The sequence below is a fragment of the Acanthopagrus latus genome, chromosome 6 (assembly GCF_904848185.1).
Source record: "Acanthopagrus latus isolate v.2019 chromosome 6, fAcaLat1.1, whole genome shotgun sequence".
NCBI lineage: Eukaryota > Metazoa > Chordata > Actinopteri > Spariformes > Sparidae > Acanthopagrus > Acanthopagrus latus.
This window is the reverse complement of record NC_051044.1, coordinates 2,816,944-2,844,311: the sequence shown is the minus strand read 5'-3', so window position 1 is coordinate 2,844,311 and position 27,368 is coordinate 2,816,944. Positions and strand designations below refer to the sequence as shown.

Here is a 27,368-nt window from a genome sequence, read left to right as displayed (position 1 = left end):
GAGAAACCGGCGGTCACCAGATTGTGACTGCACGCTCAAATCTACTGCTGCGACAACGACTCTGCCTGCGCACGCTCAAGTGTTGACTTGCAGACTGGGATGGATTTATTTTGTGCTCTCTCAGATCTTTTGTCATCAGTATACTTCTATAGAGGACGAGACAGCTGTTAAAACACACTTCACAGGTACACACACACACACACACACACACACACACAGGACAGTGGAATGTGCTTGGTCAACATGCAGTGTGTGAAGTCTGCATTAGCTTTACACTGAGCTAACTGCTAACAGATGGCAACACGCTGCAGAGCCAAGCGAGGTTAAACCAGACAAGGCCGAATGGGGCTAAACGAGGCCAAGAGCGAGACAAAGCAGCGCTGAGGCAAAATAATCACACTTGTTTTCTACCGTGGAGCTTAAACACGTGTTAAATCAACGACACGGACAGCAGACGCACATGTAGTCATGAGGCTGTTCTACTTCAGGTCTCAGATCAGAAGAGCCAACAAATTCACACATTTGTTGGTGTGTACTGTTCTGACGGACAGCGCAGCTGCTTTGTGACAACATACACACCAGTTGGACCTTCACACTAACTGTGATTTCAGCTATAATAAGACAAACCTCACCTGCTGTTATTCACACACACAGAGTACATATTATATAGGCATGAACGACTGTCCACGCAAGTTCTCCAGAGATAATCACATGCTGCCTGCTGTGTGTCGAAACTTTCTCCTCCTGGTGTTTAACTATACTGTATGTCTTGTGACGCGAGATGCCTGATGATACCTTATGATGTCGGGATGTCCACGCTGCACTTACGCTTCAGGTGATGTCATGTGCTCCAGAATGTGATCTGCAGCTGCCTGAAGCTGCGTGTTTGACAGTAACCTCTGCAGATTAATAACAGCCCAGTGGTTTAAATACAGTCTGCTCTGCTGTGTGCGACCTGCACAGCCACAAACCAGATAAATCTGCCTCTTTACGTTTTGTTTCTTATCATTTGCTGCCTTTTTTTTTTGGATAAACAAACATGACAGAGCTCGTCTTCAGAGGCTTCCACGGAGGGAGCGGCTGTGATTTACCTCCCACACACACACGCCCACATGCTACTGGATTTCCTTTAAATACCGACCGACTTCTGTGTTGCATAATCATACCAGCAGCTGACTGTCTCAACAAAGCCCCGACACACAGGCACTGCAGCTCTGAATACACCGCTAGTCCCTGTCCAATTCCTACATGGATTTTATACAGCCTGTAGTCTACTGATGCTCGATCACAGGAGAGAACATGTCTGAAGACGGCCTTCAATAAAAAAATGATCCACGTGGGTTTATAATCTCCGTAGACATGATGAACACACACCTGTCCACAAACAGAACCTGCAGAGGTATCTGACACAGCAGTGCACTTCTCTCTGTTTAGGGAAGATACGCTTCTGCAACCCATGCACAATTCCAGATGCACAAAGAAAAGGTCTTCCATTTTCAGTATGAAACATCTGGAGTGTGAGCTGGACCTGGTCTCCAAACACCAGCGTCCGACCTTGCTAATGCTCTTGTGGGTGGATAGGATCAAATCCCTGCAGCTGTCGGTTGTAGCAGATAACCGATTTTATTTTGTCACACTAAAGTCTGGACACAGGACCTACAGACCAGCACACTGGATGTGTGTGTGTGTGTAACGCTGCTGCGTGGCGTTACCTCTCGCTTGTCATTTTGGCTTCCATGTTAACAGGTTAGACCGATCACACTGGATGCCTGAGACATGCTTCTCACATGCGTGTCAAGCAGGGCTGCTGCGTCGCGTCATCTTGAGATTTGGAGTCTCGTCTATTACGACACGCACTGTTCTCTGGAAAAAAACCTGAACTCAAACAACTTCTAGACAGTTATTGGACGTCATACCAGCATTTCACCACAGTTCTGATGTTTGTATCTGTAGATTAAGTCACAGACATGAAGAGAACAGACATGCAACAGTGCAATTTCTTTCATTTTCACTTTCTCTCCCTCCCTGCCAGCCAGAACACAAACACACGAGTCAGCGGCAGCAACTCGGTGACGCCAAGCAGTAGCCAGGCCTCCAGGTCCGCCCAGCCTGTTAGGTATCAAACTGTAAACATGAAAACAATTGAGTTTTGCGAAAATCTGACAAACTGCCACAAGCGTAGAGGTTAGCAGAGCTCTGTATACTCTGCTCGAGGCTAAATCATTACGTTACATATATATATATATATATATATATATATTACATTTTTGTCCGACCAAAGAAACCGAAGACTCTTCATTAAAATATTTGCTTGAAAATGACGACAATGACGACCAAAAAAATCTAAATTGCTCAAATGTCTTTTGTTGTGGCTCCTAACATCAAGCGTTGGTACAAAGTTTGACTTTGCTAAACACGACTTTATTTCAGTTTTTTTAATTAGTTAACCATTACATCAGTTACCTCGGTTACGTGACTCAAACTAGCAACGAGGCTCTCGGCCGTGAGGCGCCGTGTGGCGAGCCGCACGCTTCAGAGGATACAAACTGTTCATCCACACACTGAATGAGACAACACAAATCTTAACTAGGAGTGCATAGTGTGCAATTCTGGATGCAGCGTAAGTTATCAGAGGTCAAGTTGCATTGTGGGTAATGTAGAAGCCAGGTGGAATGTATGGAATAAAAAGGACAATATCTCTGATTCTGATGTATCAATGTTGATCTCTTTTGTTTCAACTGTCCAACAACGTTAGAGGAGTTCAGTGCGATCAGACATGGCCACAATGTTTTAACCATGAGGTTTAACTTGACAAACTGATGTGGTGAAACTGATTGTTCCATTTAATTCTGACTACAAAGGCAAACAAGAGTGTTTCCCACAAGATTGGAAAAATCCTTCAACACTGAAGAACTAAGACCTCCCTGCACTATGGATTGTATATGTGTGAATGTGTGTAACCTTATCCAGGGTGAAACGAGACAGCTGCACATGAGGCGAGAAGATCAAAAGGAAAAACTTAAAAGAAAAAAAAAGGCTCATGAACAGAACAGACAGTATGTTCGCTCGACAGCACGAAGAAAAACAGACAAGGAAAGAAAAGAGAAAGAAAGATGTACTGTAGCTTACTGAAAACTGGCGGGGGCAATTTTCCTGAGCAATTTTATTCTCCAGTAGCACAAACCTTAATAGTTTCTACATTATATTACATCGTGCACACACACACACACACACACACACACACACACACACACACACACACACACACACACACACACAGACTGGTCCACAGTGAAGCTAATTAGCTCCCTCATGATCTCACTATTTATAATAAAAAAAGAGACTCAGTGAAAGATCAAACTGTACGAAGGAAGGAAAGAACAGACCGAAGAAGAGAGAGAACAGGTCCCTTGGCCCTCTTGCATGATGTCACACATACACACACAGAAACACACACACGCAAACACACAGAAACACACACACGCAAACACACAGAAACACACACACACAAATCTGAAGCCGATCCCAGAATGATTTTCCTCTTGAGTTCTTCTGACCCACAGCCAGGAATTCAATCTAACTGCATGTGTCTGTATCACACTGTGTTTCTGTCTGTTTATATGTATCCTGGTGTATGTGTATAAATGTATGTGTGCATCTTGATGTGTGTGTGTGTGTGTGTGTGTGTGTGTGTGTGTGTGTGTGTGTGTGTGTGTGTGTGTGTGTGTGTGTGTGTGTGGTTGTTTACCTCTGGTCCCGGTCGCCATGTCTGCCACCTTCTGAAAAGCATCGAGGAAGGCTCCGGTCACCACGATGGTCGTCCTGAGTCACAGACAAACAGCAAACGTTTAATTTAACCGAACAGATTAAAAACTACATTTGTAACAAAGTCTGTCTCCATCTTTTTGTTCTCTGAGTGTCACTGCTCTGCCTGTCGTACAAACACATCAGACATGAAACAGAACAAAATGCTCCAATGAGTTTACACTTCAGCGTGTTGATCAGTGGTTCATGAGCAGCAGACTGGCACCAGGCAACAGAACATTTGGTACCAAACCACGATGACTGACTGGCAAAGAAGCTCAGCAGTAATTATGTAACTAAATAGGCTACAAAAGACTTTATGACTTTATCTTTCAGTACCAATCGGTTGTAATTCAGAGCAGTTGACCCAAATGTGTCATGTGGAGCTGCCAGTCTGCAGCCACACTGTAAATATCTTATAGTCTGGGCATCCCTGGAGATGATGAGGACTTGTTGATATATAGTTTAATATTTTGGTTAAAGCAGCTGTCGAACATACGACAGAAATCTGCCGTCAGTTTAGCAGCTGTGATACGTTTGTTGCAGTCAAAAACTTGGGAAGGTGACGCTAGCTCGCTAGCTTACGATCCGGACAAATCTGATCTCGACAGACTTGTTGTCCAGGTATGAGACGGGCCAATCACAACCAAGTATCTAATGTGACAGGTTTGATACGATGACCTGATCCTGCACTGCCCATTTCACACCTGAAATACATTTCAGAGTTTAGTTGTGTATGAAAGAGGTTTTTAACAAAGCTGGTTTTTTTTTCCTGTCTCTAAAAAAAAAAAACACCAAACATCGTTACATCAACTTGTAATTGTCACCGGTGCAACATCAAGTTTTGTTGCTCCGATTGGTTGAGGGTCTGTTCAGTTTTATCTGTGGGCATTTTCAGTCTGCAGCCACTGCGAACGATCCTTGGAAACTGAACATGAACATGAGGGTTTCAGTCTGGACTAACACGCATCAGGGTAATTTAATGCCAAGTCACCGAAAAACCAGAACTTTCCCTGGTTCGTGTCATGGATTTTCTTGGAGAAAAAAAATATATTTTTGAAACTGTTGCTGTTCTCCAAATGCTTTTTAACTTAAGCAGCTAACTTTCAGGGTTTTGCTGATTCAGTGTCTGTGTCTTATAAGTCTCAGAAGTCATTTATTTTTCATTAGATTGGGTTGAAATTTGACCTCAATATCCGAGAGAACGCAAGGAAACTTTCATTCATTTTAAAGTGTTGTTGCTGAATGCTCACAGTAACCATGTTAATAACAGGAAGTCTTTTTTTACCGAACAAAGACTCTGTCGTTTGTCAAGCTTCCGTAGGACTTCTTTGATCTCCGGGCCAAATTTTCATGCGCCTCATCAAACATCACTAAATGTGTTCACTGGTGGGAAGCCGGTGAGGGATTGGTGTCTGTTCTCAGCCGCCTCTCAGATCGAGTTACAACTCTTGGAAACTTGATCTATGCATGTTGTCTTTGACTAGGATGTCCAGTTTGGATCAGTTCCTATGAAGACAAAAAGTCTGTAACGCAAATGAAACTGGACTTTTAGGAGACAAGAGTGGAAAGAAAGATAAGAACCAGACTTGCTGCAAGGATAAACATCCCGATATTAAACTGGTATTAACACCAGAGAGAAAAAACGCAATGAAAAACTGGGTGGCGGGCGACCGTGTGAGTCATGTTTCTTTTATAACCGCGGTGAGAACCAAAACAAAGTACAAAAATAACGTGTTCCCTGGTTCTAATCACAGGAACACAGCAGACGGTGGACGACAGTCTGCTGCACAAGACGCATCTCAAACAAACTCTGCCCAAGTTTTAAAGAGGGAAAAGAAAAGACTTTTATTTTGGAGCCACATGAGAGGCCAGACTTCCTCAAAGGCCAGTGTTGGGAGTGCAACTGGAGACCTTCTGACACACACACATCATCATCATCATCATCAATGGACCTATTGTCTGTGTGTGTGCGCTCCATTACCAGTCAGGTCTATGTTTCTATAGCTGTGCACGCACACACACACACACACGCACACACACACACACACACACACACACACACACACACACATCCAGTCATTACCCCTGCAAACCTAACTAAGAAGATCAGATGACACTGCTGTCAATAGTGTGTGTGTCTCTGTGTGCGAGTGTGTGTCTGTCTGACCTCAGAGCAAATTCCCTTTCATATTAGAACACACACACACACACACATTTTCATCAACACATTATTTGCATAGTGTGTGATGAAGACCAACAAGCCAACAGCAGCAACGATGCAACAAACACGCTGCTGCGTCTGTGTTAAAAGCCGACGTGAAGTCCTGGTACCAGAAACATGAAATTAAAACTCTGCTGCAGCCTCGTGTGTGCAGACGTGTTTGATCTGCTGTCCCATGATCTCCAGCTGCCTGAACACTCTGGTGACGCTCAGGGAAAACTCACAGTCCCACATTCCTCAACAAGACACTAGAAACCCCAGCAGAGCCCGACAGAAGCTCCGGTTCGTCTCTCCTCAGCTGCTGCACGCTGCATTACAGTTCAGGCCGTGACTGACGCAAAAACACATTTTCACTACACGATTATTCTGCCCAAATGTTTCACAATAACAATATTATCACACTGTCTACCGGACAACACCTGAAGTGTCCGTCATCTCCTCTGCATTAGAATCTTGTTTTCAATATACAAATTGTGAAATTATCTGTTATTTCAGTATCGACCATGAGAAGCAGGTGAGTATCTGTTATTGGCATCAGCAGAAAAAAAACATTTAGATTCCAAATAATACTGAAGCTTTAACGAAGTTCATGTATCCAACTTCTCAACTGTGGAGACCAAATGTGCTGATGGTGGAATGAATGATAAATATCATGCAATAAATAACCCTATGAATGAACACAGACTATATAACAATGGGATAAAGTAAAATATTATATCTGCTTCTTTTCATCATAACAGGTTGTCTTTATTTCACTTTTGCTATTATTATTCTTTCAATAGGATAATATTAGCTTCAACAAAGACTTCAATCACAACAACAGGGTCTGGCCAAATTTGCCATATATTTCATATATAATCTATTAAAATGATTACAAATATTTAGTGTCTTCATGCACAACAACTGTCAGAAGAACTCAACTGAAACTTTGAGTGTTTAGTGGAATAATATTAAGTCCTGTTCTTTTCTTAGCCACAGCAACTAAACATCTCCTGCACTCAATGTGGGAAGACTTCATTAAACTGTGTAATATTCTCCAGTGAAGGTTTGGTTTAATGAGGCTGAGAGTTATCGACCTGTTCATCCTGATGATGTTCACTAAATTCAACCGTTCAGATGCACCAAACATTTCTTTTAAGCTCCTTAAAAAGAAAAACAATTCCCAGCGTGTCTTTATTTTTATGTTTTACATTTCAAAGGTCATTTGATTTTGATGGTGGTCCAATAAACAAACACGTCGCGGAGTCTGGATTGAAGCTTTATGCGTGCAAATGATCCACAGCAAATCTTTTGAGTGGCATTAAACATAAGAGCACTTTGAACAGGGTGGATGTCCTATTTGTGCCTGCATTTATGTGTGTGTGTGTGCATGCAGCTGGCTGACTGGCAGGGCTAATGGACTGTGACTGTGTGCAGCAGGCAGGGTGATGCTTATCAAAGTAAACTGGCCTACTGGGAGACACAGCCATTATACTGTCATTACACTGAGCCAGCGACTGGGTCAGTGTGCATGTGACGCAGAGGCAGAACACATGCAGCATTCATGTTCAGCACAGAGTGAGTACAGAACAATAACCAGGAACAACTTGACTTGTTATTGTCTTGATTAATCTACCAACATGTTCTGGAGCCAAACTTCTCATCAGCAGTAAAGCTGTGTTAACACTTTAAGAGCTTTAAAAATACAGGATAAAAACCTACAAACTGAGATTCAGATCAGACAAAATCTGACCGATGATTGAGTGACAACGTAAAAGAACAGTGCTGTTAAGTGAACGCACCCTGAAATCGTTTCTTCTTTTGGCTTCCAGGACGACCGGCGCTCTGATCGACAGAGCTGTCGAGCACAGGACACACTCTGCACTGTGTGAGGGTTACATCACTGACGGGGGGGCGCCACATTTTACATTTCAAAGCTTCACACATGAAAACTTAAATATCCAAACTTTTGATTTTTCAGATCATATCTGACATCTTGACGTTTGCTGTAAAAGCCCTGCAGACCTGCAGACCTCAGGTTGGCTAACGCAGTGACCACTTTTAAGTCTCTTTTAAAAATAGTCTTTTTTTAAATTCTTCTGTAGCCGACTGGTTTAAATACATGTCCTTTTCTTTTCCAGTCTTAATGCTTGTTTTTTTAAAAAAAAAAAAGTTCTGTCATCATCCTGATTTTACCTTTTTAATATTACTGGCTTTAGTCTTGGGAATTTTCATGCTGCATTTTCACTTTTCTGTACAATACTGCATTTTATTTCACAGTACAGGCACCTTGTGATCTTGTTAAAAATGGTGCTAGAATAATAAAGATTATTTTAATTACTATTATATATCAGCACAAATAACTAGATGTTAATACGTGAATCAAACTGTTCACATGTAGGTTACATTCTGACTACATATGCTCCCATGAATATTGCAGCCAGGCACTGTTGTACAGCCCTGACCTCCCCCCATGTGTGAGACCAGCTTTCTTCTCACATTTCCCTGAGACTTGTGCTAAACTATGACCAGGATGCAGGATGACCTTGTATTTCTATGACTCTGGAGTTTTAGTACGACTGATGGTGACAAAATACACTAAAACATAAGAGAAGAGACTTGGCATGTATGTTTTCAGGGGGTTCAGTCTGGGGCAGCTGCACAGCTCTAGTTGACAGATGGTCAGAGAAAACAATATCATATGAGTTTAAACTTCTATGTGTGTGTGTGTGTGTGTGTGTGTGTGTGTGTGTGTGTGTGTGTGTGTGTGTGTGTGTGTGTGTGTGTGTGTGTGTGTGTGTGTGTTTTACCTGAGCTGTGATTGTAGCTTGGCTCCTTTGGTTACAAAATCCTCCCATGTAGGATAACTGGCCTGCAGAAAACACAGAAAAACATCAATGACGTTAAAACTCAAATTCACAGAAGGCTGAATTGTGAATAGATAAAGACATTAAACAAAAAGGTTTTAGCAGTTCATATCAATATCTTATGATCCTGATGGGGAGACAGAACTAATGGTCGGCAGGCATCGAGCACTGAACCCTCTACCATCATAACATAGTGATGTAACCTGGGATTAATGCACTGACCTGAACTGAATTAGATCCAGTCGGATCCAAATGAAAATAAGAATTGCAAAAAAAAAAAGAGCCTCGAGGTGCGAAATGCACAAGAGCAAAAACACATCAGGACATAAAGCGACGACAGGAAGGAAGTGGAGGTCGAACAGAAGGAGAGAAGGACACAAAAAAAATAAATAAATAGAGAACGTTGATGAAAAAATACTCAGGATGACTGAGAGATTATCCTCTGGGGTCAAAGGTCAGTGTTACTGCTGCACAGGCTGGTCAGCACAGAAATTATTGCCGACTCATCGATTAATAGCTGCGGCTCTGTGTTTTCTTTATCACCACTGAATGAAACACATTTCTCCCTTCACAGTTTTCATTCAGAGCAACAACAGCAACAGCTGTGAACGGCGTAAAACCTTTCAGCAGCTGACGGACTTGTGTTATTTCTGGCTTTGGGGTTACACACGAGGACGAGGCCGACCGCAAACATATAGAAACAAACAGAAGGCGGCAGATCCAAATATAAGCAAACTAAAGCCTCAGTCACGCAGCTGTGATTGATTCTTCATGAAACTGAAGCTTTTCCTCTGAGCTCATCTCAGTCACAGTTTTATCACCACTGAGGCCAAAATCCTGTTGAAGCCCGACAGTAGCATGAACTTCTTCTGTCTCGGTGCAACTTTTGCACACAAGTTTTTAATCTAGACAGTAAAAAAGCTGATGGAAAGAAAAAGCCCAAAACATTACAACTCAGAAACTGCAGTAACAAGAAACATACAGAGGTTATGCTTGAAAATGACAAATTAGATTGTTTGTCAAGTGAGTGGTCCAGTAATATGTTTCAAACTTTAACCGAAACTAAAAACTGCCCCCATTCATCAATTAATCTATTGGTTGTCAACCGATTAAATTAATCAGTAGCTATTCTGATGATCGATCAACCAATTTTACTATAAAAGATTTAAGGAAAAACATCCAAATTCTCTCATTCCAGCTTCTTAAATGTGATTTTTTTTTCTTTACTCCTCTGTGACAGCAAGACCTGTGAGGACGTCATGTCGAGCTTTGGAAAACTGACTGACTGGACGTCTTATAGACCCATTTAATAATCAAGCAAAATATATATAGATATGCAGATTACTTCACAGTGAAAATAATTATTTGTTGCAGCCCTAATGAAGACAAACTAATAAGAAATTAAGAATGTTTGCACTCTTTTGTTAAATTACTTTACAAAAATTACAAATAATGACTTTGCTCATATCAACAATAAAGCAAAAACATTACTGAAATAAAAAAAGAAAATATATTTCCGTTTCTTTCTCCTGCTGGTGCTGAACGCTTCCTTTAGAGGCTAAAAAACTGTTTCTGCATTTTGTAACAGCAGCTGATTGATTATGTAATCTAAGGCCGGTCGGTGCTGCAGGCTCTGACCTTGGGTTACATCTGTGGCCAACAGCTGCTGGTGTGCTGCTCTGGTTATTCAATTAAAAATGCAGGAAAGCCCTGTTGGAACAGAGCTGGATCCCACTTTCTCTCTGTCCGTCTCTTCATTTTTCCGAACCCAGTCACCCTGTCTGTCCTCTGTATCTGCTGGTCCACCACAGAGGGGATAATACCGATTTAACCCCCTAACACCACACCATTAGCCTCTTAGCTCTACACCGCTAAAGCTGTTAGCCTGCCCCCGCTTCACAGCTAGCCAGGCATGCACACTACATGGGGCTGACAGGTTTACTAGCTGCAGGGACTTAACACTACATGATGAAATACTGCAGGTGACTGGCTGAATGCCTCCGGTAAACAAGTAGGATAAATGGAAGAGGAGGGAAATGCGCTGAAATGGGTTGCACTCCAAAAAACTTTATTGATCCCTGCAGGGACTAAATGGGTTTTAGCTGGGACAAAATGTATGTATTTGGATTTAGAGAAAAAAGAAACGTAAGCCCAAAAGTAATATTTAAGATGAAGCACATTAAGGTTATAATGAACTGAGCGTAATGTTTTTAGGAGCTGACATCATGAGTGGATATTGAACTGCTGATATGGGGTGAATGATGGTACATTTCAGGCAGTAAATCACTTCTAGATGTAATAATATAGAGTGTGTTGTATTGAAGTAATCTTTACAAAACCTCATCTCGTGCGAGGGGGTTTTTCCACCGTATTAATCTTCCACAAAATCCATGCATGGAAAATTGTGTCGTGTGTAAATCTGCCTAGAATGAAATCTCGTGTACCTCTTGTGCTGCCCCGCTGCCATTTTATCATATTTATGTACATTTTTTTTGACAGTCTTCATGTGATCAGAGGCTGAACCGGCCCATGTGTCCGTCCAGAAACGCTCAGTACAGAACGTCGAGTCTTTAGTCAGTTCAGTGGCACCTGTGATCAAATAATTACTGTCCAATTAGCACTAATACACTTACGTTTACATCTTAACATGTGCATAACATAAGTTCGAAAGCGTGGGCAGGTCAGGTGTTCGCCACGTCCTTGAGATGGATCATGTAAGAGCATTATGATCTCCAGACACGGGGGCCAAAATACAATTACTCAGATAGCAGACTTTTAAAAGATTCACTAATTTTTTCACTCTGAGAATGAAACGCAAAAGTCGAACGATTAATTAACTAATTCACAATGTAATAGACTAATTCACAATGTCAGAGAAAGAGAAAGTAAAAGTCCTTGGATCTGCCAGATCCACTTCCAAAGTTAATGGGCTCTATTCTAGGCAGACGCACTTCCTCCATCCAAATTACATGGAAATCCGTTTGGTAGTTTTTGTGTTATCCTGCTGACAAACCGACCAACAAATAGACACTGGCAAAAAAAATAACCTACTTGGTGGATGCAATGATGAACAATGAGCTGACATTTAGTGCTGACATTGCTAAAAATGAACAACAAAGATCTGCTTTTCTTTTGTATTCCCTGTACCCTAACCTAACCCACAGAACCATGACCTTAAAACCAAGATACACACTGAACACTGAACGTTGTGTACAACTACACCCCTGCACACAGTTCACAGGAATATAATCACAGCACTGTAGCTCTGACTCTTGACTTCCTTCATGTGATGCTGGTTATCTAAGAAATTAGGTTTATTCTACTTGAGCCGTCACAGAGGGTCAGTCTGTAAGAGAGTATCAAACTACAAACTACGAAGGCGTGCTCCAAAACCTCTCTGCTGCTTATATTTCAGTCTGTGCAGTTCTTGGAAGGCTCGTCTTATTTCCTCGCCCATTCTCGCCTAAACTTTAAATTCTGTCAGGATTTGTTGTGACTGCCAGGAATGTCACAGTCAGTCGCAGACAAAATATTCCAGCAGTGGTTCTGCAGCAGCGGGGCTGAAAACACCACAGACAGACTATGAGGGTCAGCTGCAGCTCGATACCGAGAGCTTTAGAGCAGCGGTTACTAAATTAGGGTCTTGGGAACCACAAGGGTCACCGGTGGTGTTCAGACGGTTCCCTGACAGCTGCCAACAAAGCAGCCGTGTGTTCTCAGAAGATGGAAATGTCATAAAGGTAGCGACTGAGCAACATAATGAATTAAATGATACGCTGTGTTCCAGACGAGTAAAACTCGAGACTTTCCGACCTCCCACTAGAAGAGGTACAATGGAACGCCACTCAAAGTCCGTTTTCCTACTTGTAAACTTGTGCAAATCAATCTTCCCCAACTTTAGAGACAGAGACAGCTGTGGGACGCCACCCAACAACGGCAGCAGTCATGACGAGAGTGACAGGATGTGTTAGCAGACTTAAGTATTTGTGTGAGGCAACTAAAGGGAATATTTGATATATGTCAAAGTATAAAAATTACCTGAACTGAAATTAATAATAGCGTCTGATACCTCATGCTGATTCTCTCTCCTCTATTTCAAGTACATCTGTAAGGAGGAAACAGGGCAGACAGTTCAACTGCTCCCAAAGGTGGAGGTCGAACACCTGGAACGTTTGGAAGTAGGAAGTTGGAAATTTCAACTCTCGACTCGCTGGAATGCAGAGTTAGTCTGAGCGAACCACTCGGGTCTTTGAACTGTGGGGACTGACAAAGTGAGGTTCGACTCAGGGTCATCGACTTTATGATGGAAGCCCGAGTCAAACGTTAAGACGATTGCTGTTAGGGCCTGACTAATAAATCTGCATTAGGTCACCAGGGAGATTCTAGTTTTGGCGTAGATGTTGGTCAATAAAAAACAAGAGATTGTGGTATGGAAAAGCCAAGATGAGGTAAAACTGGAACCGTGTTTCAACAGTAAAATGTCCAGCTCAGTACTTATCTTGGTCATAATTCTAAGGCAACACACACACACACACACACACACACACACACACACACACACACACACACACACACACACACACACACACACACACACACACACACACACACACACACACACACACACACACACACACCACTCGCTTATTGATGGTGCAAATAATCAATCCAAACAAAAACTAATTCCTGCACAAATTTAACTTCTGTAGTGATTCATTTCTTCATCCCCTGTATTCATGTTCAAACTATGTCAGGTTATTTTTGTGCGCTGCTAAAGAAGATGGTCAACTAAACCGACTTTCACAAGATGAGCCGAAAACAAACCTGACCAACTGAAAAATCTTGTTTTTTTTGGGTTTAAATACCAAATATTCATTGAACAAAAAATATTCTCCCGGCTCTCAAAAGGAAACAGTTGGATGCTTTTATCTGTGTCGGTCCTAGTAAATTGTATTTTCTTCAATAACTGCTTCAGTATCTGCATAAAAAAGATGAGTGGAAACCATCTCCACTCTCCGCTGGCACTGACACAGTAAACTATTCACAGAGCTCTGCATGTATAGAAGATTTACAGAGCTGTCACCCAATCTGCCCAGTCAACCAGACAGCATGACCAGGTATACGGTTACTTATAGTCTCTTTGTGAGTGTAGTCACCTGCCTTCAGTTTCTAATCCCACCATGATAATCCTGACTTGCTCTACTGACCGACAGAGAGAAGAGACACCGAGGAAAGACTGCTCGACATCTCAGGAAAGTGAGAACACTCCGCTGTTGACTTTTGTCCTGACTGACTCAAGAAAGAAGTTAGTTGTTCAGTCAATGAGCTGGTGATTCTTTCATTTATTCAGTCAGTCAGCAAGAAAGGCAATTAAAATTTATGTTTTTTAATGACAAATCGACATAAGAAAAGAGTGAAAAATGTCTTTCATAGTTTTTTAGGAGTCAACAAAAGTCTTTGGTCAAAACTGTTGGTTTTGTCTGACTAAAACCCAAAATCACTGAATGTGCAAAGAGTGAAAACACTCTGAACGCTGCAGTGGCTAGAAAACATTCGACTTGAAGCTTGGAGCAGCGTTACCGGATGAACCACAATTCAAAAAGGTAACTGATAATTGATAACAATCAGCAGCTCTGCCTCAGAAACGCCTTGCTAATGTACGTCGATATGAACGGGCGTGAGTGCGTGTTCACGATTTTTGTTGTGTGGGTGTTTGCAGCTTTCAGTTATATCTCGAGCATGTGCAGTCATGCATTCAGCCGGCTGCCAAGTACTTGTGATTGAGTGTTTGTGTGTTTGTTAACTTCCAGATAATCCCGCAGCAGTTTACAGAGGTGTGAGATTTACTAAGAGCTTAAGTATTTTTCAGTGGAAAGGAGATTCCAGTGAGGAGGGCGCAGTGTTCACCCTCAGGACACCTGCGGAGATGACAGTATCTGTACTCAAACGTTTTGAAGTCTTTCCTCTTTTAACCTGCCACCTGACGGGATGCTGGCTCAACCAATCAGCTTGTTCCGCCGTCACGGCTGCACAAAGCGTTGCTGTGATTCAGGAGGTATGTGTGTCAGCTCGTCTAAAGCCTTGGTGAGAGTATACAGCCTTAAAAGTTGTCAGATCGCTGTGCTGTTCGCGCTGCACAAGCTTCTGTCTTGTATCGGGAGGCTTTCGCTCACTACGTGACTGATCGGTGACACGGTGTCCTTTATTACAAGATCACACATGCGAGAGGTGACACAGGAATGACGTGGTCTGAGTTGAAACTATCTGCTCGTATTGTGGTTCAGCAAGGACGACACAGTTACAAATACTGAACAGCTTGTGTGTGTGTATTCTGATAGAAACTACTGGCTATTATTGTGCCCACTCCATACAAACGGATGAATGATGAGACTGATGACAGAGGGAGATAGTAGAGGAGTGTCTGATGTCACTGGCTGAAGCTCGTTCATGTTTCCCTCAACGACCGGCGACTTAAAGCAGACACTGAGGACGAGTTCACACAGGGATTAAAACAAACGACCTCCGTCCAGACGAGTGTTTTAGAACCGTTTCAGAAATAATCTCCATCCATAACAACACACCCGCATCTATGGGAATATCCTTCGACTATTTCCATACACTGGGCATGTGCATGCTGCTGTAAACAAGAAGCAGATTGTATAATCTGTAGAAAATACTATGAAGGCATGGCTAAATGTATAGGGGGAGGGAATCTTGTTTTAAATACCCGTATACATGTTGCCAGTGTCAGGGCCTGCTCAGTATCCAGCGGGCGCTGGCAGCAGGTCAGTTCAAACACAGCGAACTGTTGCTAACAGGAGTGCAACTGGTACTTTTTGTTGCCACTCACCGAAAAACCATCAGCCTCTGGTTAATTAGGGCTAAAGTCCTGTGGAGTGAACGCCCTCCCCTGCACAAATCTGCAGAACTGTTACGTGAAGCATAATTCCGACATTTGCTGACCTGCCACTCACGCTGTGTGGCAGCCAAGCAGGTGATAAGAATACACTGAGACTACAAACACTGTTCACGTCAATGTTCACTTCCTTATAACAAAAGAAACAAACATATCCTACGTCCTACGCCCATCGCTTTGGAAACATCAAATAAAAAGCTGTGATGTCAGTGGAAGTCACATCAGTGTCAGTTTCTCTCCCACAGCGTTGACAGAGAAATGACTCCATCTGACACACTGAATGCATGAGGGGGGGTTGTGATTTATGGGAATATTGATGACCATCTCATCACAAATCATCAACTGTCACCGAGCGGAGGAGGGCGTCGCCAAAAGAATGTGATGGTGCAAATTCCTCTGAAACCAGTTTAAGCGTGACTACACACCACAGAGGTCACAACTATCACTTTTGGTTTACCTTTTCTTTTATAAAGGAGGAGAGAAACTGTCAAGAGTGTGTGTGTGTGTGTATTTCATTCCCTTATATCTGTATCTGACGTTTACATTCTGGCTTTATTATTCTTATCGTCAATCACTTTCACGAAATGACCAAAAGCAACAATATGTTAGTTGATCTCTCAACACTAGATGACTTTATTCCCAGCCAGTGTTTTCAGCTCCGAGCCCGCTGGTTTCTACTTTAGGCGCAGATCTTTAAAACGTCTCACAAATATATAGTCGTCATAAAAAGACTCACTATATTCACACTGTGTCACCGAAAATATACATTAAAAATTAAAAAAAATGGCTCATTTGCCCGCTGCACTGGCAGTTATGTTTCAGGCAAACAGTTCCCACACTGAAGCCCCAGAGAGAGAGAGACACTGTTCAAACAGCAGGTCAATGGTTTGTTTAACGTGTTTGAGCAACATTGGTTAGTTCGAAGAGAGGAAGAGGAGAGCGAGGGGAAAGCAGACAGGTTGGGTGTGTCAACACCAGGTTAATGGTTTGTTCACTGTGGTCAGCTCAGTCCACCTCCTGGTTCTTTATAAGAGAAACAATGAGGTTTTTATGAAGAGAGACAAACAGAGAGGAGAGCCTGGACTTCTCATTCCTCTTATCGTTCTTACATAACTCATAATCTTTTTATTCTTTAATACCAACAGCAGGCGGATCGCTCCCATTAGCTCTGTTGGTCTTCCTGTTAATGTGGAATTAAAAAGGTTGCTAAGCATTCGCGCTCCTATTTCTAAAACGGTTACACTGTTCACAGAGCTTGGTGTATTTTAGAGACAAATGTTCTCAAATCGGTCGACCCTCAGAAGAAAAATCTTGCAGTGAAAAGTGAATTCATGCAGTCTGCAGTGACGAGGTGACGGGTCCATTATCTTTAACCTGTTTCCTCTGCGTCTGGCCTGCAGACAGGTCAACTGGATGTCACACAGACAGGTTAGCAGCAGACTGACAGACATGAAGCATCACCAGCAAATTCCTCACAGCTTCTCACACCGAAACAACTAGACAAGCAAACGACTCTGCGGAGCTGTCGGGACGATCTAAACACACGAAGGAAGACATTTTAACATAGCAATGATTCAGATTCAACCTCATCTAACTTTAATAGTTCTCAAAACTGGCAAATATAACCGCTCCAAAGTATTCAATTTCCTTATTAGCTATGACTTTTCTGTCGTGTGCAGATGTTTTGATGTGCATGAAGTGACGTTGAGTTTGCTTTCGGGGTCAGAGGTCAAACAGTAGAGACGGATCACCTTCAAATAAATCTGGGCCCATGTGAATGACTGCAGAATTCAGTTTAGAATCATTAGCAGGGGAAAATGTTTGGACCTTTTGGCTTACAAAGAAAACTTTTAATATTTTAAGTATTTTGAGGGGCATGTCATGTTCCTATTAAAGAGTTGAAGGTAGAAAGTTGACAGGACTTTAGAGGAATAAGAGTGATGGGAAGAGATATGTGATGACTCAGACTGGCTGTTCATAGTTGGAGCTTTTATCCCCAAAACCAAGAGAATGCCTCTTAAAATTTGTATTTTTATGCTTTTGATGAGACTGGACGTCAAACATGCTGCTTACTCTCAAACTAGTACTCGACACAAACAGCTTGAAGACTCAATTAAATAATTGACTGACTAAAAACACCTCCAACCTCAAGTCCAAAAAGAACAAATGCAAACTATGCAAGCCCGTGAGCAGTTCCATTTTAGGGCCGTGCTCCTCAGGTTTCTATTGTTAGTTGCTGAATTATGAAGTTGATTTCAAGTCACAAGTCAAAATGGAGCTTCTAGTTGTGTTTTTATCTCCCTCTCTTCTATCGTTTGTCTGCAGCTCTGTTGGTGTGGAGAAGAGAAAGTAAGTGGCAGCTGATCTTCATGTGACGGTTCCCTGTGATCCTTTTCTTTGCATAGCATTTGTTTATCTCTTTGTCTTTGTATCTCTTGCTGCTTCTGCATCCGTCCCCAACATCATGTTGAGATCAAGATTAGAAAACACTACTACAGTAATTCAACAAAATCTGTCAAATCAAAGCCAAAGTAATACAATTCAAAGGTTTTTAAAAGTTATTTCCAGCAGCTTCCCTGCATCCATTTCTCAGAAACTATCCAAAAAACACCCACTTCACTGCAGAAAAGTAATTAACCCAAATTCCAATCCAAACATTTAACTCACAATTTCTTTTTTCCAACTTCCACTGATAAAATGTTACTGTTGAAAGCTGAGATTTCCTCTGTAGAAGTCCCTGAACATCTGTTCACGGATCTCCAACTGGAAAAACCCTCATCTTGTCTTCTACATGTGGGTCCTGCTGAGTGCAGGTAGTGTTATCAGTCTGTGTGTGTGTGTGTGTGTGTGTGTGTGTTTTATAAATCCACACCCTCTATTGAACTGCAGTCATCCATACTGCCTCATCACCTCCATCTCTCTCTACCTGTTGACTCATGTTCATCCATCTCTCCGCCTTCCTTCCAAACTTTCCATCTTGTCTCTGGCTGCGTCCCAGTCGATGAGCTGAACGCTTCAAAGTCTGGATTTCTACACCGAACATGTCAGAAAGGATCTGTCTGATCTGAAAAGGCCTCTTGTGATGAAGCTGGGATAAATCAGCGTTCTCTGACTGACTTTATTTTATCTGTCTTCCTCGTGACGAAGTTCAAATTGATTGATTAGGAGCTGGGGAACACCTGAACGCACCATGGCTTTGGCTTCCTCCACCATCATTTCCTTCTCTTTGTCCTTCTGTTCAGTTTTGCACGCCCACATTCATCCACGCCCACGTTCACCTGAGGCTGCCTTTTTCCCTGTCAGCACCGAGACTGCTCTGGATCAAACACTCACATGTTCCCAGAACTATAAATTCTCATCATAGTATCGTATCAGCGATGTGACTAAGCCTCGGTGACATCACGTCACATTATGGCCCGTCGTTGCAGGGCGTGTTTTAGGGTTTACTGCAGGACGGCAGCATTTCCTAACTTTCGGCTACGGCTCAGATTTTGCAACACTGTCATAAATGTTTTAGCATATTAATAAATAGCGTGCCTGCCATAACATGCAGTCGAGTTTCATCCAGGAACTACAGCCTTCTTCACCAGTATCGACTTAAAAACAGACACATGTGGAAGCGATTTCTCTGCTGTCATCTGCAAGAACCAACACAAACGTCTTCATCTACTCCCACCATCTCCGGAAGTCAAGACCCCGTGGATTAACTCTCTGTGATGGAAGTGTCTCCACAACAACTGGAAAACTGTTACATCTGCTCACTAATCATTTTACTCGGGTGAAGGAAAGAAAAATAAACAGTTATCATGTGTTTTAAAACTCAAACTAAAGAATCAGTACAAGTTCTCCCCAGTGAAGTCAGCTTTAGGTTGGATACTCTACAGACATTCAGTCTGGATCCAGCATCCGTTTTAAGACTAACTTCACTGCGCCGGCACATTTCACCATTTTCCCTCCACTGTAGCAGGCGTGAGCAAAGCTGGAGTTTGTGAGCGTTAAGCTTCGCTCGAAGCCGATTAATGACCCAAAGCGGTCGGTTAGATTTGGGAAAATGTTTTGTCACGTTGCTCTTTGTGGACTTAATTCTGCAACACAGCTCAGCCGGCTCTGCTGTTAATGTTACGAAAGCCGTTTTCCCGACGTGTGTCTCTGCTGAACGGAAATGATTACTCTACTCCAATACATATTCTTCTGGTTTGCTACAAATAAATGCTGTTTAGATAAAACAAAAACCCAAAAAAAAAGAACCATCCCTTGTCGAACACCGAGAATGACTCACATTTGCTAATTAACCTACATGATGTAGCTATTTGAAGCCCATAAACAATTTGTCTTTTTGCTCCCGTCTTACACAGAAAATAGGGTGAAACGAAGCAGAATCTTGCTTATATACTGCCTAGTGTATACATGAGTGGGATAAGCCTCTATTTTACCGTGCACACACACACACACACACACACACACACACACACACACACACACACACACACACACACACACACACACACACACACACACACACACACAGAGTTAATCATCTATAGACACTCCTGATATAAAACACAGTAATGTAGTTTATCCAGTGTTTACTATGGAGTGTGTGTGTGTGTGTGTGTGTGTGTGTTCATGTAGACACTGAACACTGCTGAAAGCTATTTGCTATTCTACACACACACTGCTGACATCTCACTCAGTTCACCTTCAGTGCACACACACACACTTTCACTTAATACATTACAGGGGGAAGGAGGGCAGGTCGATGTTGTTTTGAGTGGCATCTTCCTTTAAAGTCAAATTAACAAGGAGAATAAATTTAACACTCGAGCACTAATCAAATCCTCGTGAACGGCTAATTTCATCAGGAGGAGCAGGTGGGAGGAGAAGAGGAAGAACGCAACGAGGAAGAACGGATGAGAAACGAGGATTATGGTCTGAGAGGGGGAAATAAAAAAAGTAAGAAAAGATGGAAAATGGAGGAAATGTGAGGCTGAAGGGGTGAGAGTGAAGGAATGTGCAGAGCATGTCAGGATGGAGAGATGGATGGAGGGGTGTAGGAGGTCGATGGCTCATAATGTCACTCCTGATATAGCTGAGACAGAAATCAATACGCTGTCTGTCTCCCTCCAGGAGAACTGGAAGGTCTCACCAAGCTGCCTCAGGATTCAAACTGTGACATCTTTCTTACAGGAAGTTGGAACGGGCCGTGCAATAAGATTTACAATTTTAATAAATGTTTTCCTCAGTCTACAGACGACTGATCAGCTGTGAGACTGTCACCTGTATAAGTTATCCCACAGATCTGTGGACTGTCAGTACGACATATTCACAGCACAGAGATCCAATTCAAGCCTCAGGAGAAGCAGCAGGAACTGAAAGTGTGGTCATTAATTCATCTGCACCAGAGTTTGTGTTTCTTAATTTAAAAAAAGCATATTTCTGGAAGACCACGCTCATAGTTCCACATGTGATGTGTACATTAAGTAATTCTCTGTTTTGGTGATGGCTACATATTGTTTTAAATTCATGAAAACTAGCACTTTAGATGTCGACCAAATTGATATCGTCTGTGATACTTTGCTGGAACTTAATGTAACCGTGACCACGAAGCACCAGGGAAGATTTGTGGCCAAGTAAAACAGTATGATCTTTACATTATTCTGATTAATAAAGGAACTGTCAGGACACATTTTCGGTTTTAACGCTTGGTGCTTTGACACATTTTTAGTCTGTGATCAAAACAAAATTCTCCCACCGACTTACAAGCTCGTGACAACACGGGTGTCATCAGGTACATCAGGCTGTTTTCAGGGAAGGTGCTCACTATCTGCTATCCGAGCACTGTATTGATTGTTTGCTAATGAAACCGAACGCTTCCCACTCCTGCAGCTTCACACTGAAAGCATTTAACTGGTAGATGCGAGTTGGCTTTTTTTAAAGAGGGAGGCTAAAAAAAATAGTGCCTCCAGAGCAAAAAAACCTGTTTTTTCAAGCATTTATTGATAGCGGATTGATTTCAAATGCTCCTGTCAATAAGATAAAGTCTCCTTCCAAACTCATCAGATACTGACTCTTCTAGATGGCGGCTGACTGGACCTACAATCCAAAAGCACCAGTATCAAGTTTTTACTAACAGGAGCTTTAGTTATGACAGGGATTAGTTTTATTAAGTCTGTGGGAGTAATGGAACAAGAGGTGGCTGTTAGATGAAGAGAAGCAGGACAGGCTGCACATCTCCAGCTTCTCCGTGAAGAAACCAACCCGCCTTTTTCCTTCCTTCAGGGTTTAAAATCTGAAATATTACCGAACATCATCCCTCCTCATTCTCATCACATAATAAGTGAAATATGACCCCTGCTGCTCTTTCCTGCTGCACAGAACGACCACCTTCAGTTTATAATTGTAGTATTTCTCCAAGAAAAAGAAGAAAAAAACCCCATGCAACACCGCTAACAACACCAATTCCAGCAGCCAGTCCGCAGTAATCAAAGTATTATCTTTGTGGATTCACGTCACAATGATACAAAAATCTCCTGCTTTACTTAAAACTGCTGCTTGGTTAATTCACTAAATGACCTGTAATCTGCAACAAGCCTCTGTGCCTTCATGTCTACTGACTGATTCAGAGCGTGAGGCGTGTTGTGATGCCCCGAGGAGAGATTTATCTGAACAACAACTCTCTATTTAATTAGACATGAATTCTGAGTGTGTGTGTGTGTGTGTGTGTGTGTGTGTGTGTGTGTATGTATAGGGGCAGATGGTAGGAGTGCCCCCATTGGTTCTTTGCCATGTTGGTGAAATATCAGGATATGATACCACACGGACTGAATCACACACACCATCCACCACAACCGTCCGTGTTCCCTGTTATCTGACAGCAGAAGTGACTCATGTGTTCTGTGCTCACTGTTCTCACCGCAGGACGTCTGCAAGTTCCATCACGTTCGATCCAAAATGTTTTAACTGCGCAGTGAAACGAGGACGGCCTCATTCTGCTGCTGTTCTCCATCTCACGGAGATCTAACCCGCGGCCCTCGGGTGACGTACTGTCACTGATAACGGCAGGGTGACCTTCCCGTCTGAATCAGGGTGGAGATGACACTCAGAGGTTTCAGTCTGAAGAATTTGACGTGAAAAGCATTAGCAGTACTTGCACACACAGCGGGGATACTATGAATTCTGTGAGTCATCTTAAAATCCTCTCTTACACAACATTACTGTGTTTCTTCTGAATCATCATCTGCGGTTCATTTCCACATGGGAAGCTTAAACAAACGTCTAAAGATTTTCTTCTTCAACTGCACGCACAAGTGATTCAGGAGAACGTGTGGCATTTGTTTTGTGGGTACGATTGAACTGAGGAGCGGTCAGATCGTCATCACCTCGGCTTGTCGATGTACTCAGAGGTGTTTTTATTTGGGGGTTTTATAAACTTGCTGTCCGGACTTCACCACAGACTCACAGTCACAAGTCATCCAGTCCTCAAGGGCCCTCGAGCAGCCTTCTGCAGACTTCTAGTCCACTTCACCACATTTCACTGTACTTAATTGATTAATCATTTAGTCTTAAAAATGTCAAAAGACTGTGACTAACGCTCGTTCAAGCGATGGCCTCAAAGACTTTCTTTTGTCCAACCCTCCCAGCCCAAAAGCTTTTCATTTACCATCATAAAAGATCAATAAAAGCAGATAATTGGGGGCTAATTATCGCAGCTTTAGCCGCTTCAGGGTTTGTTTGCAGGTCGTTGTCCATAATCCTCCGTCGCATCCGACAGTGTTAATATCACAACTGCAAGTTATCACATTATCCTTTATAATATCTCAGTGATGCATCGGGAGGCTTTAGAAAGGTTTTATAGAATCTAACTTCATGTCAGACTTCTCCCTCTCTGTGTCTGTAACAGCACCTCTGCTCCGATGACTCACCGTTGGCAGCTGTGTTATTAATATTTAATCAATGTTTCGGGTCCTTTAATAGGACTTCTGATGCTGCTAAACTTATTACCCTTCTGTTCACAGGTTTACAACTTCAAACTCCTCCCACAAACAGAGAGGAGCAGACGGCCTATAGGAGCTTTGATTATATCTCACGAATGTGCATCTCCTCATCAACAGGTGGCTTTCATCAGGCTGAAAATAATAATTTACAAGACGTTTGTCCACTTACGGAAGTTTGGTGTATCTGAATTGAGTGTTTAGGATCATAACATAAAAATATTCTTGACAATAAAATCAAAAAACTGTCTCTAGTTTTTAGGCCATGATGTTTTTTTTTTTATTTATCTGACATCATGTTGAATAATCACTTCAGTAGTCTCACGTGTTGCTCGAGTATTGACGTGTCTGTTTTTGAGTTGCGTGACAATAACAGAGATTCAATAAGCACTCATGATTACAACATGTCCAATAATGGATGTCTGAGCAAACGCTGATATTGATATTTCAATTATTTGGTCAAAGCTGATGACAAAAAGCATGATAATCTGCTGCTTATCAAAGAGATGTTTGGTCTGTAAAACATAACTTCACAAACCCCAAAGTAAGGTTTTAATATTGCTGAACCAACAATCAATGTCAGACAGCAGCAGAAACATCTAATGTGGCATTTTTGCTTAAAAACTGACAATAAATCTGCATGAGTTATCAAAATGGATGCAGATTAATTTCCTGTTAATCAGCTCATCATTTTATCATCCAGTTTTTCTTTGTAAGAATCCATTAACTTGTTAAGTATTGAAGAACTGTGACCAAGATAAATGTTAGTAAGTCGTGATGAGTTGATTGGACCAAAGATAAAGTCTTGTCCCAAAGCTGAAGACAACGTCCTCAAACGTCCTCTGTGATGTATTAATTTCTCCAGTGTTCACCAGTATTCACCAGTATTAGTTAGTGTTAGTATCCCTAACATCGCTCCACTGTGTTGTACCATCCTGTCGCTTATTGACGGACACCAACGCCAAGTTATTTGTGCAAAAACTCAAGCTGGTCATGTGAGAGTCGGAGCAACAACCTCGCGAACATCAGAGCCTTTCCCGAACCATTTGGCCCCCAAAAAGATGCGTTCAGGGCCGACTGGTAAAACAGAGGCCGCTAACGATGACCATCTGAGAGCAGTGAAACGCAGACCAACAGACAGACAGGCAGCAAAGGGCAGCCTGCTTAGCAAACATCAAAGAGCACACAGCTGGTAAAATCCACCCCCATCCAGCTCTGTTACCCTCTCACATGGCCCACTTCCAGTTTTAACCTCAGCTCATTCATTACCCAATCAACATCGCCAGCACTCACATCCACTCATTCTAAATCCAGTCCATAATAACCTACATTTCAAGCTTACTCATTCATTTCAGGGGACTCCTCATTTTACATTTCACATCAGTTTAACATCATTACGGCATTATTGTAAGCTTTTCAGCACATTAACCAGCCTTAGCATGAAGACTGTGTAGTTTTAGAGAAGAAATTCAAACTCAGAGTTTTAATGAGGTGATGATACAGTACGACATTGTGTTGTCCTTTAAAGCTGCGCTATGTAGTTTTGAGGAAGATTTTTTGAATTAGACCGGTTCTTTTCCTGTCTAAACAAAAGGACAACACATTTCCATACTGTTTTAGTCTATATGTGGCGGACCCTGCCACCTTCCTAGATTCAAACAGTGTTCTGGGACCTTATGTTCCTCTAAGAACAGTTTGTTTATTGAGTTACAGAAAAAAAGTCTGCATTATTACGTCATTAATATTGTTAATATTTGAATATCTGCACCAAAACTACACAATGCCCCTTTAAAAAGATTTGTTTGTTTGTATTTATTGTTTATATGATTTTAGATGTTTCTCTTCCAGTTAAAATGTCTTCCCTCATCACTACATAGTGCAGCTTTAATATCTCAGGACATGTAAATGCAGGAAAATCTCCATTTAGAAACCTTATTATTATAAAAAAATTTAAAAAATAAAAATAAAAAAAACATCTCTTACTTTGAGATGACTAAAAGAAGACAATAATCTACATCATGAAAAGAGGAGATAAAACAACCAAAAGACAGAAGAAGTCAAGAGAAACATGGAAGTCCTCTGAAAATGAATTAAAGCTGCAGAGCAGAGAAGGAAAAATGAACAGAGGACATGATGGTGGTCGTTGTGAGGAGATCTGGAGGGAATACACAAGTTAATTTAATGAGATTTCTTACCTTCATGTCGTTCATGATGAGCTGGAAGAGCCCTCCCAAGGCGCTGCATTCCTTCTCTATACCCGCATCCATTTTTCCACAGGCTCGGAAAAATCCTCCTCAAACTTTTTACCTCCCAAAGAAGAAAAAGAAAAAGAAAAAAAACGCTTCCAGCCAAGTTTTGAAATACTCCAGCAGGATAATCAATGGAGGCTCTTTAAAAAAATATATATGTTTAGTAGAAGTGGGGGAAGAGTTTCAAACACCCCGAGGGCAAAGTCCACCTTTAAAAAAAAAACAGAAACCAGCAGCAGTGGAAAAGAAGGAAAAACACACACGGGAGTAAAAAATCCAGGTCGGGACTGTGAGTGAACGTTAGGCTTCAGTCAGCCGATGCTACCAGCCGGCCAACTTGATAAACGTCCGAAAAAACACCACATCATGACTGAATCATGGAGCAGGCTGTCTGGAAAAATGTCTGACTGGGTTTTTTTTAAGTTTAGCTGCGGCTGGTTGAAGTCGCGGGTGAGAAGGGAAAACACAGCTAACCGCCGCTAGCTTAACTCGGCTAGCTAGGTTAGCGTCAACTCCGCTAGCAACCTGTGACTGAGTGTGTGCGTGCGTGTGTGTGTTTTCCTTTTGGAACGCCAAACACACACACACACATACACACAAACACACACAGTCGGTGATCAATCAGTTCGCCCAAATTAATCGATGCGGGTCTTATCTGATGTCCGGCTCGGATGTGAACCCTCCAGTCGTTGTCGGTCGAAGTGTATCCGAGTGATTTCACGGGTTTTTTTTCTTGCGAGTTTTGGCTGAGAGAGGCAGCCGCTCCGGTCCGTCCAGCGGGAGTCCTAACCTACAGTGAGTGAGTGAGTCCCTGAACGCCGCGCCATGTTAGCCCCGGTGACAACCGCCACATCCGGGCGAGAGTTTCAAAATTAAAGCCTCTCAACCTTTGACTCAAGATGTGCGTGAAATCAAACAATGGTGGAAAGAAACTGAGTGTATTTACTTGAGTGAGCATTTACTTTATTTTAGTATTTCTATTGTTCTGCTTCTTAATATGATTATTCTTTTTTAAATTAGAATTTACCATAAATACATAAATACATACATTTCTTATTAATCCTTTATTATTTCTGTACATAAACCTGCACCTTTTTCTTTTTATGTTCCACTTACCTCAACATCCAGTTTTATTTATCTCAATATTTTTATTTGTATTTTATTTCATAACTACCTAAGCATTTTATTGTACATAGTATTCTTTTGTTGGGAAAGTTCTATTCTATTGTTTTTTATGCATATAGTATTCTTTAAATCCACTAAGTTACATTTTGCTCAGTATTTAATATTATTTTATATTTTCCTGGAACTGCTAAGCATCTTGTTGTATATGGTGTG

The 27,368-nt window shown here is 41.9% G+C and overlaps 1 protein-coding gene across 2 annotated transcripts in view; it reads right to left on the bottom strand.

The window, feature by feature from the left end:
* The window catches only part of mtss1 (MTSS I-BAR domain containing 1), a 59,892-nt gene extending 33,037 nt beyond the window's left edge, over window positions 1-26,855 (bottom strand). Inside the window, exons 1-3 of one of the 2 annotated variants that reach the window (XM_037102389.1) lie at window positions 25,977-26,855; window positions 8,818-8,879; window positions 3,749-3,822 (exon numbers count right to left, since the gene is read on the bottom strand). In XM_037102389.1, the coding sequence (XP_036958284.1) occupies window positions 3,749-3,822; window positions 8,818-8,879; window positions 25,977-26,048 (208 nt within the window). In that variant the 5' untranslated portion in view covers window positions 26,049-26,855. The remainder of the gene's footprint in view (window positions 1-3,748; window positions 3,823-8,817; window positions 8,880-25,976) is intronic. The other variant, XM_037102390.1, reaches the window with a different exon arrangement.
* Between the last annotated feature and the right edge of the window lie 513 nt (window positions 26,856-27,368).